Source organism: Haliotis asinina, chromosome 7 (assembly GCF_037392515.1).
Source record: "Haliotis asinina isolate JCU_RB_2024 chromosome 7, JCU_Hal_asi_v2, whole genome shotgun sequence".
Lineage (NCBI taxonomy): Eukaryota > Metazoa > Mollusca > Gastropoda > Lepetellida > Haliotidae > Haliotis > Haliotis asinina.
In genome coordinates this window covers 51,151,283-51,168,178 of record NC_090286.1, presented here as the reverse complement: position 1 = coordinate 51,168,178, position 16,896 = coordinate 51,151,283, and the positions used below count along the sequence as shown (strand labels likewise).

Genomic DNA, 16,896 nt, shown 5'->3' with positions numbered 1-16,896 from the left:
GTATATTTGGTGAAAGTAAAAAAACAACAGCAAATGTAGTTTGGTCCAAGAATCTCAGTAAATACTGTATCAACCAATCAAAGACAAACCACACATCCAATCAACAAAGGTTTTTAGGCTGTTGTATGTCTGCATTAGAGTATAGGAGCTACGATCATCACAGTGCTGAGATGGTGCACTTATGGTGAAAAAATAGTGACTGATAGCAACCATGCGACTTGTTTCCCCTAGGTAACCGCAAAGGCATCTTAGCGCTAAAGTGATCATAACTCCCATACTTATGACAGTCTCAGCGCAAAGGTTGCTTTGTACAACAGCAACCTGGGCTTTGACTTTCGAAGCTCTGTTAGTGCTAAGATGGTCGTGCCATACATTAACTTGCAACTATCTTAGCGCTAAGACAGCTTCGAAAATCTAGGCCTTGGATTTAAGTACTATGACTGTTGTACGTTAGTGTTCAAGTTTGGAAGTTACAATCAAGTTAGTACTCAGTCATGATCCCTAAGTGGCTTCTACATGAATGATTCACAATGTTTAACGTTAACACCAACAGGAAAAAAAACCCAGACAAATCATAACAGGTTGTTGTGTAAATAATTACACTGGCCCTGGTCCACATTCCACAAAGTGAAATAAGATGGCTTTGTGAAACAGGGCCTACACTGAGAGGAATGGCCTTTGAAGAATGGTTAAACATATTTGGTCAGGTTAAGTACTTGCTTTGTCATACTGAAATTCTACAACCCATGTCTTCATTTGCAATAATAATGAATGACCACAAAAACTCTACATATGCAATAAAAAAAAGGAATTTTTGTGTTAGAAAAAGTCACGGAGATGTGTTTAACTTACCTCACAATCTAATGATGGCAAAATCTATGTACAATCTAATGATGGCAAAATCTATGTACAATGAATCAGCAGTTGTGAATTAGTTCATGAGCATAAAGCTTTATCATTTCCCCCGAACACTTGAGCGTTTTGTATGGCTGCTTACACAACTACTACTTCCTGTCATGACTGTTATCGCATCATAACAACTGCTCCATCTTACAAGTGCGTGACAAAATGAGTTTAATCTAAAATCATTCAGTAAATTGTACTGGCAATCTCAACTTTTCATTCCAAAAAGAATCAACACCACAGCTGATGCAAAATTTAACATAAGATGTAATCCAGTCATTTCTCTTATGATGTAGTGGTAGTCATCAAGCTACACCAAAAGGCTGGAAGACCTCAAACATCAAATGACGCGCATGTCAAATCGGAATTTACACACCAATGTGACAGGACATACGTCCCTAACGAGCCATTTATTCAATTTATCTGTTTTCTATGATCTTCTCACACAAATCCCATCAAAGCCATTTAAATAATCACTCAGTCATCACCTCTCAATGTAAGTTGAAAAGAAAACATTAAGGATAATGACCCATTATTGTCAGTAAAGAACATGTGTAATGTAGAAAGAAAACAAATGATCATTTAGGTCTGAAACTACACGTTTTCACTGCCTACCAATATATGGGATTTACTTGAATTTCAAAGCTGATATTCAGAACTATTTGTGAGGACCTACCTTCTTTTTTGCGAATAACCTAATTCACATATTAAATATATTCTGTGCACAAAACAGATACGACAATGACAATGAGACATCAAAATCCATAACACGGAAGAATGAAACTCATCATATAACTGATAGCGTCAGTGAGTGCGTTGAATGACTCCATTGACCATATTCCAGTGAAATGATGGCATGTCCGCCTGGAGTGGGAGTAAAGCCCAAAGTGATGCAGGTTTGAAATATACACTGCTTTTGCAACACGGGCAGATCCAGGGTCCCATTTCACAAAGCTCACGTAAGCCTAAGATCTCATAACATTTCTCCCAACAATTGTACTATACAATACATAGAGGATACTAAACGACCTTCCGTGTAATACCATTTTTATTAAACAAGTTAATGATCTGGTATCAAACAAGCGAAAGTGAGTTTGATACTACATCTTTAACGAGTTTAATAAAAATGATACTTCACGAAAGTGAGTTTAGTATTCTGTTTATTACTCGCCAACATAAACTGACAGAAACTGCCGCCATATTGCCTACAGTGTGACGACTCTCAGCTGTCCGCGAGTCAAGCAAGGTCTAGTAAAATTGCGACATCGGCATCAGCATTGTGATGTCACAACTTTGAACCATTTTGACATCATACGTCAAGCGGTATTGCACTAGTGCAATATTGCCGTAAAAATATTACACTGCAGTATCTTCAACGGGCGAGTAATATTGTAGCAATACTGTGGCATAGATTTGCGATACTTGTAATACTATGATAACTTTGAGAATTGCTCAGGTTGGAATTGGTCTTCAGTAACACATAAGAATGAAGATTTTTATGGATATCAACTTCTTTATGAGAGAACACAACGTTTCGGAGTTAATGCTTACTCCTTCATCAGGTGATTGAGAAAGGGATACAGAGGTGTATTTATATGTACAGGTAAAACAATAACAAAGTAACAAGTGGAATGAGTTAACGAAAGCTAGTATAAACAAGCACTGGTAGGAAGCCGATAGTTAAGATAACAATGATGGAAGCCAATGGTAATGCATTACAGTTGATTGGATATGTTTACATAACATGATTGGGGATAAGGGTGGAAGCCAATGGTGATACATTACGCATGATAGGATGATGTACATAACACACGATAGGGGGTGAGCATGTTTACATGAGGATTGGTGATGTACAAACACAAGTATGTACTCGGGTAGATAGGCTATACATGAATTACATAGATAGAATGTACACAGGTAGACGAGATTAATTTATCAATAAGTCCCAGGCACTTGGTAGGTACACTCCTTGGTCGCGGTTGATGGCTGGTTTCTGTCTCCGCGACCAAGGAGTGTACCTACCAAGTGCCTGGGACTTATTGATAAATTAATCTCATCTACCTGTGTACATTCTATCTATGTAATTCATGTATAGCCTATCTACCCGAGTACATACTTGTGTTTGTACATCACCAATCCTCATGTAAACATGCTCACCCCCTATCGTGTGTTATGTACATCATCCTATCATGCGTAATGTATCACCATTGGCTTCCACCCTTATCCCCAATCATGTTATGTAAACATATCCAATCAACTGTAATGCATTACCATTGGCTTCCATCATTGTTATCTTAACTATCGGCTTCCTATCAGTGCTTGTTTATACTAGCTTTCGTTAACTCATTCCACTTGTTACTTTGTTATTGTTTTACCTGTACATATAAATACACCTCTGTATCCCTTTCTCAATCACCTGATGAAGGAGTAAGCATTAACTCCGAAACGTTGTGTTCTCTCATAAAGAAGTTGATATCCATAAAAATCTTCATTCTTATGTATTTTCACTTCTAAATGACATTCAAAGACTTAGTAACACATGCTTGTAAGTAATGGCTAACCAGGTGGTTAGGTTCACTGACTTGGTTGACACATACCAACTGCGTTGATAGATGTTCATGATGCCAAGCACTTGGTAGTTTGGTGCAGATTTGATTGTTTACAGACTGCTACCATTTAGCAGGATTAGTGCTGTGTGTGGCATGAACAACAAGACCACCAGTCAACATTTGTCAAAGCAATGATCACTGTGCATAATCCTGACAAAATTATGGAGAACAAATTCTTTGTATTTTGTGAATGCTTCATTTTGATTGAGGTTCTTGTCTAGTAGGAACTGGGGTAAACAGGGATTTTGAACATGGTCACAAGGTCCTGGTTTTGCCAAGGGCAACAACTCTTCAGATAAAATTTGCAGTGCCCAAGGCAACAGGGTCACTGTGTCCCTATTTATGCAAGATAGTAAAAATCATGGTATTCAATAAATTGTTCAATAATAGACTCCCACTGATACCTTTGTCCTCTGACATTGCCTTAAGCTTGCATTCATGATGCAGTTATTTGTGAACACAGGCAATGAATAAAGTTATTGATGTAACAAGAACCAGCATCTGTTACAGTCATGAAATGTTGAAGGAGTGAATGATTGTAGTACTGCTAACTAGCAAGGTAGACAAGATGCACTGTTACATGTGGGATTAATGAAATCTTAATAACACTCACAGGCAATCAACTGAAAGTTTGATTGAAAAAATAATAACAATATTAAATGGCTTTGTGCACTGGTACCATCACCTGTCTCCTGTACACACTCCATCACTATGCAAGTTGCTCATGCAATCAAATAACATATACGTTAGTGTCCACAAAATAAAACCCTATTCATTATTCTTCAGCTAAATGCAATCAAACTGCAGTACATAATCACCAAACATTGACCCTTCCTCAGCCGTACTGATTTTTTATGTTTGTGCAAAGAAATGTCCACTTGCAGACCATGACGTGACAATTCAATGCACCACCTGTGTCCCCCTACCTACTTCACATGGCCAAATCACACACTAACAATCACCATAATTTGCCCAAACTCTTAAGCACCAATGAAAGCAATTCCTCTATCAGCTGGAACTGAATACCAGCTAGCTCATAAATTGAGCAGATAAAATTCCCGGACTTGGCTTTGCAGATAAACTGCTGAATCACCACTGCTCTTGCCGTGAGTCAGCAAAATGCTAGCTTGGTTTCCCATTTTCTGAAGACACGCATTAGTGACTTCTTTGTACAAGTTCGCTGTCAAACATATTTAATCTAGTTTTGTTTGTAATTTTGGATAGGACAAAATATGCATGGTCATTGCAGCTGCAAAAACGTCTGTAGCACAGCTGTTGTGTTATGGTTGAAAAAAGTCACAATTATGAGTGATATGAATGCTTCAATTGTCAATGAAATATATTGTTAATTTATAAAGAATAAAAGGGTAATTACTCAGCATGTTTGAAAAATCAAGTGCTACAAAGCTCCACATTGGGAAGCTCTACACTGGAAATGGTCCCGTGAAGATATGGGGTGGAATAGGCCTTCAGCAACTATGCTTGTCGGAACTGGTAACGAACAGGATCGGGTAGTCAGGCTTGCTAACTTGGTTGGCATATGTCATTGGTTCACATTGGTTGTGTAGATCCCATTGGTTGTTCCACATTGGTTGTGCAGATCAATGCTCATGCCGTTGATCACTGGACTGTGTATAGAAGATTATTTACAGACTGCCGCCATATAGCTGGAATATTGCTGAGTGCGGCGTATAATTAAACTCACTCACACTGGGAATGGGGTAGTATAGCAAGTAAAGTGTTTGCTCATTAAACTTGAGCCCTGGTTTGACTCCTTGCATGGGAAGAATGTGTAAAAGAGCTTGTCAAGTGCCAAAATATGGCATGAATGTTATAATATAAAAACCATATTCTTTCAGATACGTTATACATAGGATTACTCCTATATTCACATCAACCAATTCGTGAATCCTCATGAACCAGTAAAATTTGGAGATTCAGAAAAAAATAAGTTCATTATTACATCTAAATGGGCTACAGAACTAGTGATAGATAAAATTTGCAAGTTAAAAAAATTGAAGTAATCTTTACAATTCTTTGTAAAGCGCTACATAAGGCACTTAAGTGGTAAATGTAAACATGTAAATGTAAACATTTAAATGTAAACATGCTTTCAGCAGGTTTCCACGGATGAATCCATAAGTAAGACTATTATTTGTCTGCATATCTCAGTTGATGACTCAACCAACAATGGTGTCGATTTAGGTTATCAACACACTTAGGGAAATCAGCCCGTTCATATGATAAAACTATCCAAACAATATTTTGCAACGCGGAGAGTGATAAGATTATGTGTATCCTTGTGCTGATAGCATGGCAGCAGTGACAACACAACTGCACGTATCACAGCAGCAATGACGCCACACACACCGATAAGTAAACATTACCACAGGCACTCAAGTACTAACATCATAATAAATAGACTTAACAAAATATTAGAAGGGTTGTAACATTGATGGGGACAGTCAAGTATATACACCATAATAAATGGACTTGAATAAAACATTAACGGACTGGACTGAGATTTTACCCTGGGGTTGACAACTTGCCGAATTGGACAAATGCTGGTTTTGACAGCTTAGACTGTATTCGTCATAACAAATGGACTTGATAAAACATTAAAAGGGTTACAACAATTGCTGAGGACAGTCAAGTATATATGTCATTAGAAATGGACTTGATAAAACTTTAACCGAGTTAGCCTCACTGTCACTGCTTATATGACATTTGTACAAAAGGAGAAAAAATAAGCATGACTGAACATCTTTAAAATACATTTGTCACCCTTTTGACAAACACTAATAAACAAGAAACAGAAATCCAGAAACAGCTATTTTTTAAGATAATTGAGGTTGGGGAGCATGGATCTGCAAGTTTTCTTAATATAGTATTTTAATCTCCTTAATTTCATAATTCAAACTTTTGAAAATTGGACTGTCTTAAGATCAAAAGCTTGTCTGTCAGTTTACAATAAAGATTTAAGATCCTGGCCTTGATAATGGTATAAAAATCTGTACCGAAAATTTAAAACTCTTAAAATAATGGAAGGTTAACTGTAACAGCTGTTAGTATTGTGAAACTAAATTCCGAATTTGTTCTATATGGTTTTCATAATGTAGCCCCATCCCCTAACCAATGAAATCAGACCTGAAATATATACAACAAAATATATACTGTTCTATATACTTTCAATCTTAACAAGAGAAACCTGTACAAATCTTACGTAGATTGGTCTAGAAGTGGTACTTTCAAAATCTACTTTACTCAATAAAAAAAACGTACTGCTTGTACCAGCTACCCAAATGAGGTAATTTCACCACCACAATTATCATATCCACATAGGGTTGAACAACATGTTTGACCAATAATGTTCCATTAGCAACTCAAGCCATTACGGCAGTGACATCACCTTCATCCCCTCACTCTGCTTCTTTGGAGACTGTTACTGAACACATGAATAATACCTAAAAAAGGCAAACATTTTTCTGAACTTGATCATTTGACAATGGATTTACCTGATTTGAAGATAATAACTCTGTACATATCTTTACCCTTTGAACTTTGTTGTAATATACTGTTGTAAGTATGTGGAGAGAGCTTATTTAATTTAATCACTTGTACCCAAACCATTTGTTAATTGAATAACATATGTTTCAATCAATCAAACCTGGCATGAAAAAAATTATTATCATTATCATATTTTATAATTACATGCAACAGTTCAAACTCTACACACGGATAATAGACCATAATTAATGATTTAAACTTGTATTTCAAAACTGTGTCAGATGGCAATGAAATTAAAATAGACGTTATCAAAACTTAACAATCATCTGACGGAAAATGATTCCGAACGGTTTCATACACGCCATAAATTATACGCGTCCTCGTGTTTTCCACCGCATTAAGGAGGTGTCATGTCAGCGTGCAGACCCTTAGAGACAGAAGAAAGTTGTCACCAACAAATCACATAAACATACAGAATTAATGATACAGCTTCACACGGTACCAGCTTGGTAACATCATGATTTAGTCATAGGGAAAAATGAGCAGGGTCACATACATGAATTATTATCAGAGATGCCAATCCCAGAGTGTTGCAAATAGTAGTGTCAAACTTGGTAGTTTGACCATAAAAATTAGTAGTCAAACACGTAAAATCAAGAGTGTAGCTATAATTTCATGAAAGGTACCGTTTTTGTATAATGGACTGGAAGGCACAATCACATGGTTAAATCATTACAATAGGGTCGTCATTTTCTGATGGTATACAATACGTGGGTCAAATCACAGAAGGATAGAAATCAGTTTCAGATTTCTGATTGACAGTTTTCCTAAAATTACGTTTGTTCCTTGAAATTATTCCAATTCAAATATTTGTCATTACTTCAAATGGAAGCTAAGTGAAGTCTGAAATTGTTTTCAATCAATGAACTATACACTAGCAAAAGTTAAACTCAGGGGTTGCAAGATTTTGGGTATATTTTTTATGAAGTTTGGTAAGTATATGAAAAATGACATTCCTGATAGTAATATAGTGTCTATGCTTGAGCATACATGCTTCATAATAGAGAGGCCAGCCTATAAAATTTTATCGTAGTCACTACAAATTTAAGGTTCAAACTAGGCTAATACGATTGCACTAGAAATTGTACGAAATTTTAAGAAAGTTAATTAAAATTCAGATATATAGACAAAAACCTATATAATTCATCAGGGGCAATGTTAAATCTAGTTCAGAATGAAGGTTAACAGCACAACTACAGGGTACTTATATATAACTACGGAACGTTTGTATCACACTACTATTAAGGGATATCATTTGGAATTGAAAACAGAGCAGAGAAAATATTCCCCCAACATTCTGATCCCTATCTAAACCTTTGTCTGATGTATAAAATTATCCAGGGCAAGGTTAAATCAGGTTAAAAATGAAGGTTGAAATCTCAACTCTGGCTCAGACTTAAGTCTCAATCAAAGTATGATAGCAATGAATGCACCGTCACTTGCAAAGACACAGAGACCCTATTCTCAAGATGTCCAAAACAAGGCAACAGATGCTCAAAGCCATCGCCTTTTTCAGAACAGATTTTTAGAACATATTTGAAGGTTTCACAACAGAAATGCACACCTGAGGTTTTCCATCCAATGAGAACACACGACACAGTCATGTGATGATCATTCATATATTAATCTACATAATCTTCTTATGAAGCAAGACGCCTCATGATGGTCATACAAATTTGTGCTGCTTTTGGAGTCATGAAACTTATGGATCAAAAGATATTACCAGTTCTAACATTTATGACCTTGCAAGATGTAATCTGATCAGAACTTGTGGAAGAACCACTGAGACAATAATAAGCTGTAATTGTTCTCCAGAACAGTCAGCTCCCTGCAGACAGGTATATGAACCTATCCCAAGTGGTTGTTTATTGTTGTTTATTATCCTTAAAACTATCACTTGATTAGTTTTAATTTACAACATCAGTAAGACATCACTTGATTATCAACAATGATGATCAACACACTCTTGTATTTTCTAACCTAACCAGCAAAATTTCATACCATCCCAATGAAAGTGTTTTGGTTAGTCAAAATCACAAAAATGACAACCACCTTCCCTATGTATTGCATATAACATTGTCTACATGCTCTCATACAAGTACATGATCATGCTAGCACATGAAGGCTATCCATGTCAATTATCTGACGTGCATAAACTCAATCAAATTTGTAGCTCAGTAAACTGTCTACAACACAGGAAACATAATTCTGAGTATTTTCATATTTCTAAGTGTCAGTAACTGTGACTCTGCACCATTACTGTTTTTTTTTAGTCATGAGGAATTACCCTATAGAAGCCGGTCTGACAGGACATTACATCGTGAAACAATAACCTATTGCAATGTCATGTTCTTCAGTCAAACACAGGAAAACTATCACAGGTCTCAACATGAAATATATGGATCAGACATTCAGAAGACTCTCACAAAACAATACAATCATCTGAAATGATCCTACTACTGAAGAACTACAAACTTTTGAAAGCCACTGATGAGCTCACCAGAAAATGTGCTCCAACAGCAAGTTACATATGGTGGCGATGGTCTGTTGTCCAGGAAAGTGGAAGACTTTGGAGAAGTCATCACTCTTGGAGGAGGCTGTGACAACAGGAACAACTACAACTGTGTTCATCAACTTCGCGTGTTCACACATCTGCACTTCTGACTACCATTCAGAGTTTCTGCGTCATTGAGAAGTGTCTGACGGAGGAGCTACGCCTCTCCAACAGAATAGCAGAACGCTTGGATGACTCTGAGCTTCAAGTCACAGGGCATGGTAACATATAAATGTATATACCGCTCCTATGTATATACCAGTAGATGACATAGATGGTGACTTTAGGATGAGTAGCATGCATTATAAGGGAGGGAATATATATCAAGAGTGAAATTGATAAACAGGTTTGTAAATGGCACTGAAAGTTGAACCTTTGAACATGTTGAAGTGGCAAATACTTTATTCAAATGTACCCTAAAAAAACACTGTGTATTTATTTATAAACATCGGGAACATGGAAAAAGTCCTTGATCTAATTATCTTCATGAATGAGCAACACTTCATTCATGGCAAAGTGTTTGCATATTTATGAACAGGGTCTACACTATCAATATCACACATCTCATTATACTCAAAACACGACACCTCACAAAACACACTACTTTTGAAAATCGTCAGTTGTATTCACTAGCCACAATGCCAGATGTAGAAAAGAAGTAATACTTATTTTATCATTATTTTCTGCCTATGTTAGTCTTAGCCCAAGTTTACTATTGGAAAACAACAGTGTGGGTGTGCATTCTGGTTGAAAAATTTGGCTTTACTAAATTACTAAATTCAGTCTGTCACTAAACTCACTCATTCACTGTCACCACCTTTTACCACAAAGTCTGTCGAGAGCCTGATGATATACAGTAAGTTTACGGACTATTAATTGGATACTTTCATGGATTAGTATCAATTTTGTATAAATTTGAACTTTTAAATGAAATTCTACAAGTGTTTGCCACTAACAAGGCAATGTCCTCTGCAGATAAAGAAGAATGAAATATAACATATTCATTACTCTTTACTTTTAGCTTACACAAGAGATGCATGAAATGACTGGTGTCTGGATAATCACCCAATGTACGCATGCCAACAAGATTGAGGACATTGGTTGTAATGTGATTCTTCAAAGGCATTTAGAAGTTGGCACAGTAATACATGTCAAATGTTTTGGATTGCAACTTCTTGAGTTTATTTTACGACATTTTGGGTTTATCCTAGCCCCCTCATCAGGTTGAGCTGAACTGAACACAACGGCTTAACTGTTAACTCTGCCCATGAACTCACATATGTCATACTCACATGTCATAAAATAAACTCAAGAAGTTGCAATCCATAAAATTTGCCCTGTTTTGGTTGTAATGTTTCATGGAATATTGCATTAACATAACTTCGAAACGTGGATAGAGTGTTGTAGTCATATTGAAAATAAGGTCAAGGTCACCAAAACTGACTGGTGTCTGTGTAATCTCACAATGTAGGCTGTCACAAATTTTGAAGATATCGGGTAGAATAGTTCATGTGATATTGTGTTAAAAGGAATCTGAATTGTGGGGACCCTGGAAATACGGTCCAGGTCACCAACACTGACTGGTGTCTGCGTAATCCCCTAATGTAGGCTGTCACCAATTTTGAAGACACTAGGTACAATACTTCATGAGATGTTGTGATAACAAGAATCTGAAAAGTGGCCAAAGTGGCCTGATGACCTTGAAAATAAGGTCAAGGTCGCCAAAAGTGACTGGAGTCTGTGTAATCCCCCAATGTAGGCTGTCACAAATTTTGAAGATATCGGGTAGAATAGTTCATGAGATATTGTGTTAAAAGGAATCTGAATTGTGGGGACCCTGGAAATACGGTCCAGGTCACCAACACTGACTGGTGTCTGCGTAATCCCCTAATGTAGGCTGTCACCAATTTTGAAGACACTGGGTGCAATAGTTCATGAGATATCGCATTAAAAAGAATCTGAAAAGTGGCCAACGTGTCATAATGACATTGAAAATAAGGTCAAGGTCACCAACACTGACTGGTGTCTGCATAATACCCCTAATGTTGGCTGTCACCAAGTTTGAAGATATTGGGCTCAACAGTTCATGAGTTATTGTGTTAACAATAATCAGGATACATGGATGTACGGACAGACGCTCCTAAATACATAGTCCCCCGCTCCATGTTGCAGCAGGGGACAATAAAGTGTTCATTTAGATCCACAGTTACCCACTTTTATCAGAACATTGTTGATCTAGTTATATCTTATGATATCTTCCACTGTATCTTGATGTTACTGCATTCCAGGGTGATGTCAATATTCTTAAGTGATGTCTCTTTCATCACCATGTGAGTTCACATATGTAGAGAGGTAGTGCGTCACAAAAGGGAAGTTAATTTTTGTATTTTACAACACGCTTTCAGATTTGTTAGTTTCAATGATCAACAACTGTTCCCAAATTTTAAAATTAAGAATCTCAAAGTAGCTATTTAAAATCTCCACAAACAGCCTTGGTTCCAAATACACCTTCCTGGCGTGAATATCAGCAAAGTTCATAAACTGACCAATCAGAAGCCACGATAACCGACTCAGGATTCAGCTTAGGTTTCAGACTAACCAAGAACACTTACACTATTTTGAACAATGAAACTGAAATCTGGTAAAACATAGCTGCTTTGACATGATGAAATGTCTGATCACATTTCAGTCATATCCTAATCCTAATCGCTTCAAACAAATTCATTCTGTTGGTCGCGTACTGCATACTGGTCGCGTCGAATTTCTGATTTCAGAGTAGTAAAATCCATTCAATGCAGTACTGTGATTTCAGCTATTCATTAGTTATCACAACATCAGATCATACCCAAAAAAAAATACGCAAGGGGTTTTGGATTGTTTGGCTCTGACTCTCTATATTTTTGTACTTATCGCTGCCTACTCATATGATATAATGAGAACTTAAAATATCAATTTTATGTTTGGACTCTCCTTATTGTACTTTAGTACAAAACTGAAACTGATGCATAAAATAAAATGCATTCAAAAGGAGAAATATACAAAAGGATATCTCATCTATATCTGAATTCAATAAAATGAAACATTATTTCTTGGATACATTTTCTGTTTGTAGGAATGTTACACACGATCGCCAAACTCCGAGCATGTGTCCATGCCTCTTCAATCCACCCTTTTGATTAAGTTTATTTCTTAAACAGGGACCCGTGAAGGTCCCGGGGTAGAATAGGCCTTCAGCAACCCATGCATGCCATAAAAGGCGACTGAGCTTGTCGTAAGAGGCAACTAACGGGATCGGGTGGTCAGGCTCGCTGACTTGGTTGACACATGTCATCAGTTCCCAATTGCGCAGATCGATGCTCATGTTGTTGATCACTGGATTGTCTGGTCCAGACTCGATTATTTACAGACCGCCGCCATATAGCTGTAATATTGCTGAGTGCGGCGTAAAACTAAACTCACTCACTCACTTAAACAGGCCAATGATCAACATGACAAATACACTGTATAATTTTCAAACATGCTTTGCCAACATTTTGTCAACCCCATCCCCAACCCCATTACAAAGACCTTGCAAAAGAAAGCACTACTATGAAAAAAAACAATCATGGATCTTTCAAGTTATAGTTTGGTTTTCATGAAATGTATGATAAACAAATTTGGCTAAGCTGAAGGTTAATACTTCAACTTTTGTTTGTAAAGATTTATAAAATTGGTCATGTTTGGAGCCTTATATACATCCAGAGGGAAACTGTGACGTTTAAATATCTAATACTTCACACGATGATAAGATGATATTCATCCTCTATGTTATTCTTTCAAAAAGGACATAGTATATGATTTCAACTTGGGATAAATAGTTTTAAATAAATAATCTCATCCAATTTTACAGATATAGTTCATGCATGGAAAAATATGTAAAGAAGTAGAAAACAGTTACATCACATTCACATCCTGTTAGGTTCCTAAAATAGATTTCTAGGAAAATGTGACCCTGGGTCTGAATTTTCACTGGAAACCTTTTGACACAAAGTTTAATTGATCTAATACAGACATGAATGAAATTATTGCATTTGTTGGGCCATTCATTGAGTTGAGATCACTGTCTTCCAACAGAAGTTACTCCTGTCATATCTTCCTATGTTACATAGGAAGATACAACAGGTGTAATGTCTGTGGGGAGAGAATGTGTAGAGATACGGTCACTCAGTTGCCAAACATTTATACACTTATGTACAGAAATAAAGAAAAGTTGTGACTATTTCACAATTGGTCATCAAGCCTAAATTTCAAAGGGTAGCCATGTTTGCACGTGCACTATGGATTTAGCCCAAGAACGACTTTTCGGGACTTTTTGTATGTTATGTAGGAAGGTTTATAGAAAATATCTGCCAAGTTTAATTTCTTCACCATTTTTAAGGACCTTTTTGCTAATTTGACTGACCGAATTTTTTTTTACTAAGTCGAAAGATATGGACAAGAGCTTGGGCCATGCTTCAAGTAGTGTAATCCAACAGAGGCCAACCCCATAATTCATGAACAGTGTGCTAACGCAATTCGACCAATTAGGCCAGAACCACTCAAGCATGACTAAATATTTGACGGATTAGGCCATAATCATTCTGTTTGATTGCAACTTGCAGCAAATAGCCGATTCATTTTGTATCTAAACATGGCATTGTGTACAAATAGCCAGATGACTACAGAGGTGATAACTGTGTCGGATTAACGATATCAAGGGATTGAAGGATTATGTGTATCCAAGTCAGCCTGTAGCACTGTTACAACAATATGTTTAAAGAGCATCAGTCTAATGGGTTCCTATCATTAGTGTTGAACTGACTGTCAGATTAACTGACCTAAAATAGATAAATAACCAAGGTCAAGGATAATATTTGAACTGCTTGAAAACCCTGCTGGCCAGTGATTTATTCATTTGTCACAATGGTATTACTTTATGTGAATATGTGTTTTAGTTTAACACCACTTTTAGCAATATTCAACAACATCATGGCAGGGTTGATACCACCAAATCAGTTTCACACATTGTACCCATGGAGGGAATCAAACCTGGGTCTTCACCATGATGAGGGAACGATTTAACAACTAGGCCACCTCACAGTCCTACTACTTTCGGTATAACATTCTATCTGTAGTTTGTGTGACGAACTGCCCCTACATAAACAATTGTGATCAGCAACCTCACTGTCACATGTACATACATAAACATAACTGGCTAACTTTGACAAACATGATAGAAGAGGTTGATGTTTCCATAACACTTCTGACATACTTTTTAATCCTGCATAAACCAGGCTGACTTGCATGATTTTTCAATCCAAAAAGAACTGGTATTTCTTTTCCATACACAATGACCATTATACATAGCTGCCATGTAGAGTACAAAAGTGAAACAATACTCCATGAAGGAATAAGTGAGCATTCATTCTTCATATACTACTGGTCATGCTGAGAACAGAACTTGTTTAAATTTTGTGTGGTTGGCAGGTACAGATAAAATCAAAATATATCAATATTCTTTCTGCTTACACCATATTAGAAATACCATCTGTAAAAAATCCCTAACTCTGAAAACTTCAGGTGGTCACTCCTTCACATAGCGTGATGATGTAACTATAGTTGGAATTGATTCCCATTGTAGGAATTGATTCCCATTCTCGTTTCAGTTCTACGACTAGCATGGGGCCCTACTGGGAAGTGTGTAACAATACATATCAACCTTGCGAAATATCCCACAAGTAAGAATGGTATACAATGTGGGACCAATCAGGAGATAAGCATGTTACTCCATACAGCCATACATCTACTGCATGACATTATGGTAGTGTTCAACCGGGGGGATACAATCAGCAGTGGCAGGAGAAACGTGGAGGCATACGTGCACAATAGCAGTGTCCCACATGACATCCATCAGCTACGCACAGATGATCATCGCTGCAAAGCTCCTATTACAGTTCATCCAGGAGCACTCTGCCTATGTTGTCAATGATCTAACGTACTTCAGTTTTGAATGCTGTCCCTGAACTGGGTCAATGTAAATCTGGTGTCATCATTCTGTGTCCTCAAAGAATGGAAAAGTTTCAGCGAGGCTTTCACCAGGTCAAGTACTTGAGAAGGAGTAAGCGATAGTCTGGTCAAGCTAAGTGTTGGTAGATAAATAAGAGCCATCAGACATGGTATAGCTGCATGGCCCACGGCAGGGAATGCTGAAGGTGCCTACTGGGCGATAGAACTTGCACCAAAGATGAAACTGCTGAATGAATGAATGATACTGCCGAATGCATGAATGAATGAATGAATGAATGAATGGATTAAATGAAACTGTTGATTGAATTAATGATTGCACACATGACACCACTGAACAAACAAACGAACAAACAAACAAACAAATGAACGAACGGGTTTGCAGTTAGGCTTCCATAATGTACATATGCAGTTAGGTGTGTCCACTAGGGACCATTTTCTGATTGGCTAAGTGAGCAAAATGTGTGATGCATTACTGCACTCTTTGTTGTCATTGATTTTGTTTGGTAGAGAAACAAATTTGAGCACACTGTGCAAAGTGGATTTAAAATTACACCTCAAAAAACATAAACCAAACCTTAAACTGAATTTTTAAAATTAGTTAAATCAACATGTAAACAGTTCCTTTGCAGTTGACTGGCTAGTCAAAATTTGTCCTTTTAGCACTTACAGACTAAGTACTGAAATCAAAGTTTGCTTTCACGATCACCAACATATTCTGAACAAATCTGAGCTGAAATAAACTCTAAAATGGCATCCATGTTACGTTTTCCTATATGATCCTGTGAGCATGTTTACTTCCAACATGACAATTGACAATGAAGGGTGATTCTCATCAAATAAATTCACATGGCTGTTAGGAACAGTAATAAATCTATCATTTTTATAGGCAGGTGTTGACAATAGCTGCTCTATCATAACTATCTGATAATATATATTATTTATTAATCAACACATGATAGGCTTGTACAAAGCAGAAGCAAATACAACGTTTATATGGATTTCCATGAGGCATACCTAACATTAGTTTTCATAATTTTAACATCAAGTTTCACATATGGTAAGCTTTAATTATGAATCAGTGAAGCAAAACTAGACAAGCCCCATACTGTGAAGCTTACAAAAAGACAAGTTGTGGTAGCCAGACTGTCACTTGAGAAAAGTGCATTCCTTTGCTCTTATGTGTCACATGACATACAAAATGTAAATTCAACTACAAAG

The 16,896-nt window shown here is 36.9% G+C and overlaps 1 protein-coding gene across 2 annotated transcripts in view; it reads right to left on the bottom strand.

Moving 5' to 3' along the window:
• The window catches only part of LOC137292158 (kelch-like ECH-associated protein 1), a 64,006-nt gene that overhangs the window by 22,954 nt on the left and 24,156 nt on the right, over window positions 1–16,896 (bottom strand). Inside the window, exon 1 of one of the 2 annotated variants that reach the window (XM_067823706.1) lies at window positions 9,580–9,714. The exons of the other annotated variant lie outside the window; for it this stretch is intronic. Coding sequence (XP_067679807.1) covers window positions 9,580–9,661 — 82 coding nt within the window. The 5' untranslated portion in view covers window positions 9,662–9,714. Of the gene's footprint in view, window positions 1–9,579; window positions 9,715–16,896 lie in introns of those variants that run through there. 2 annotated transcript variants of the gene reach the window in all.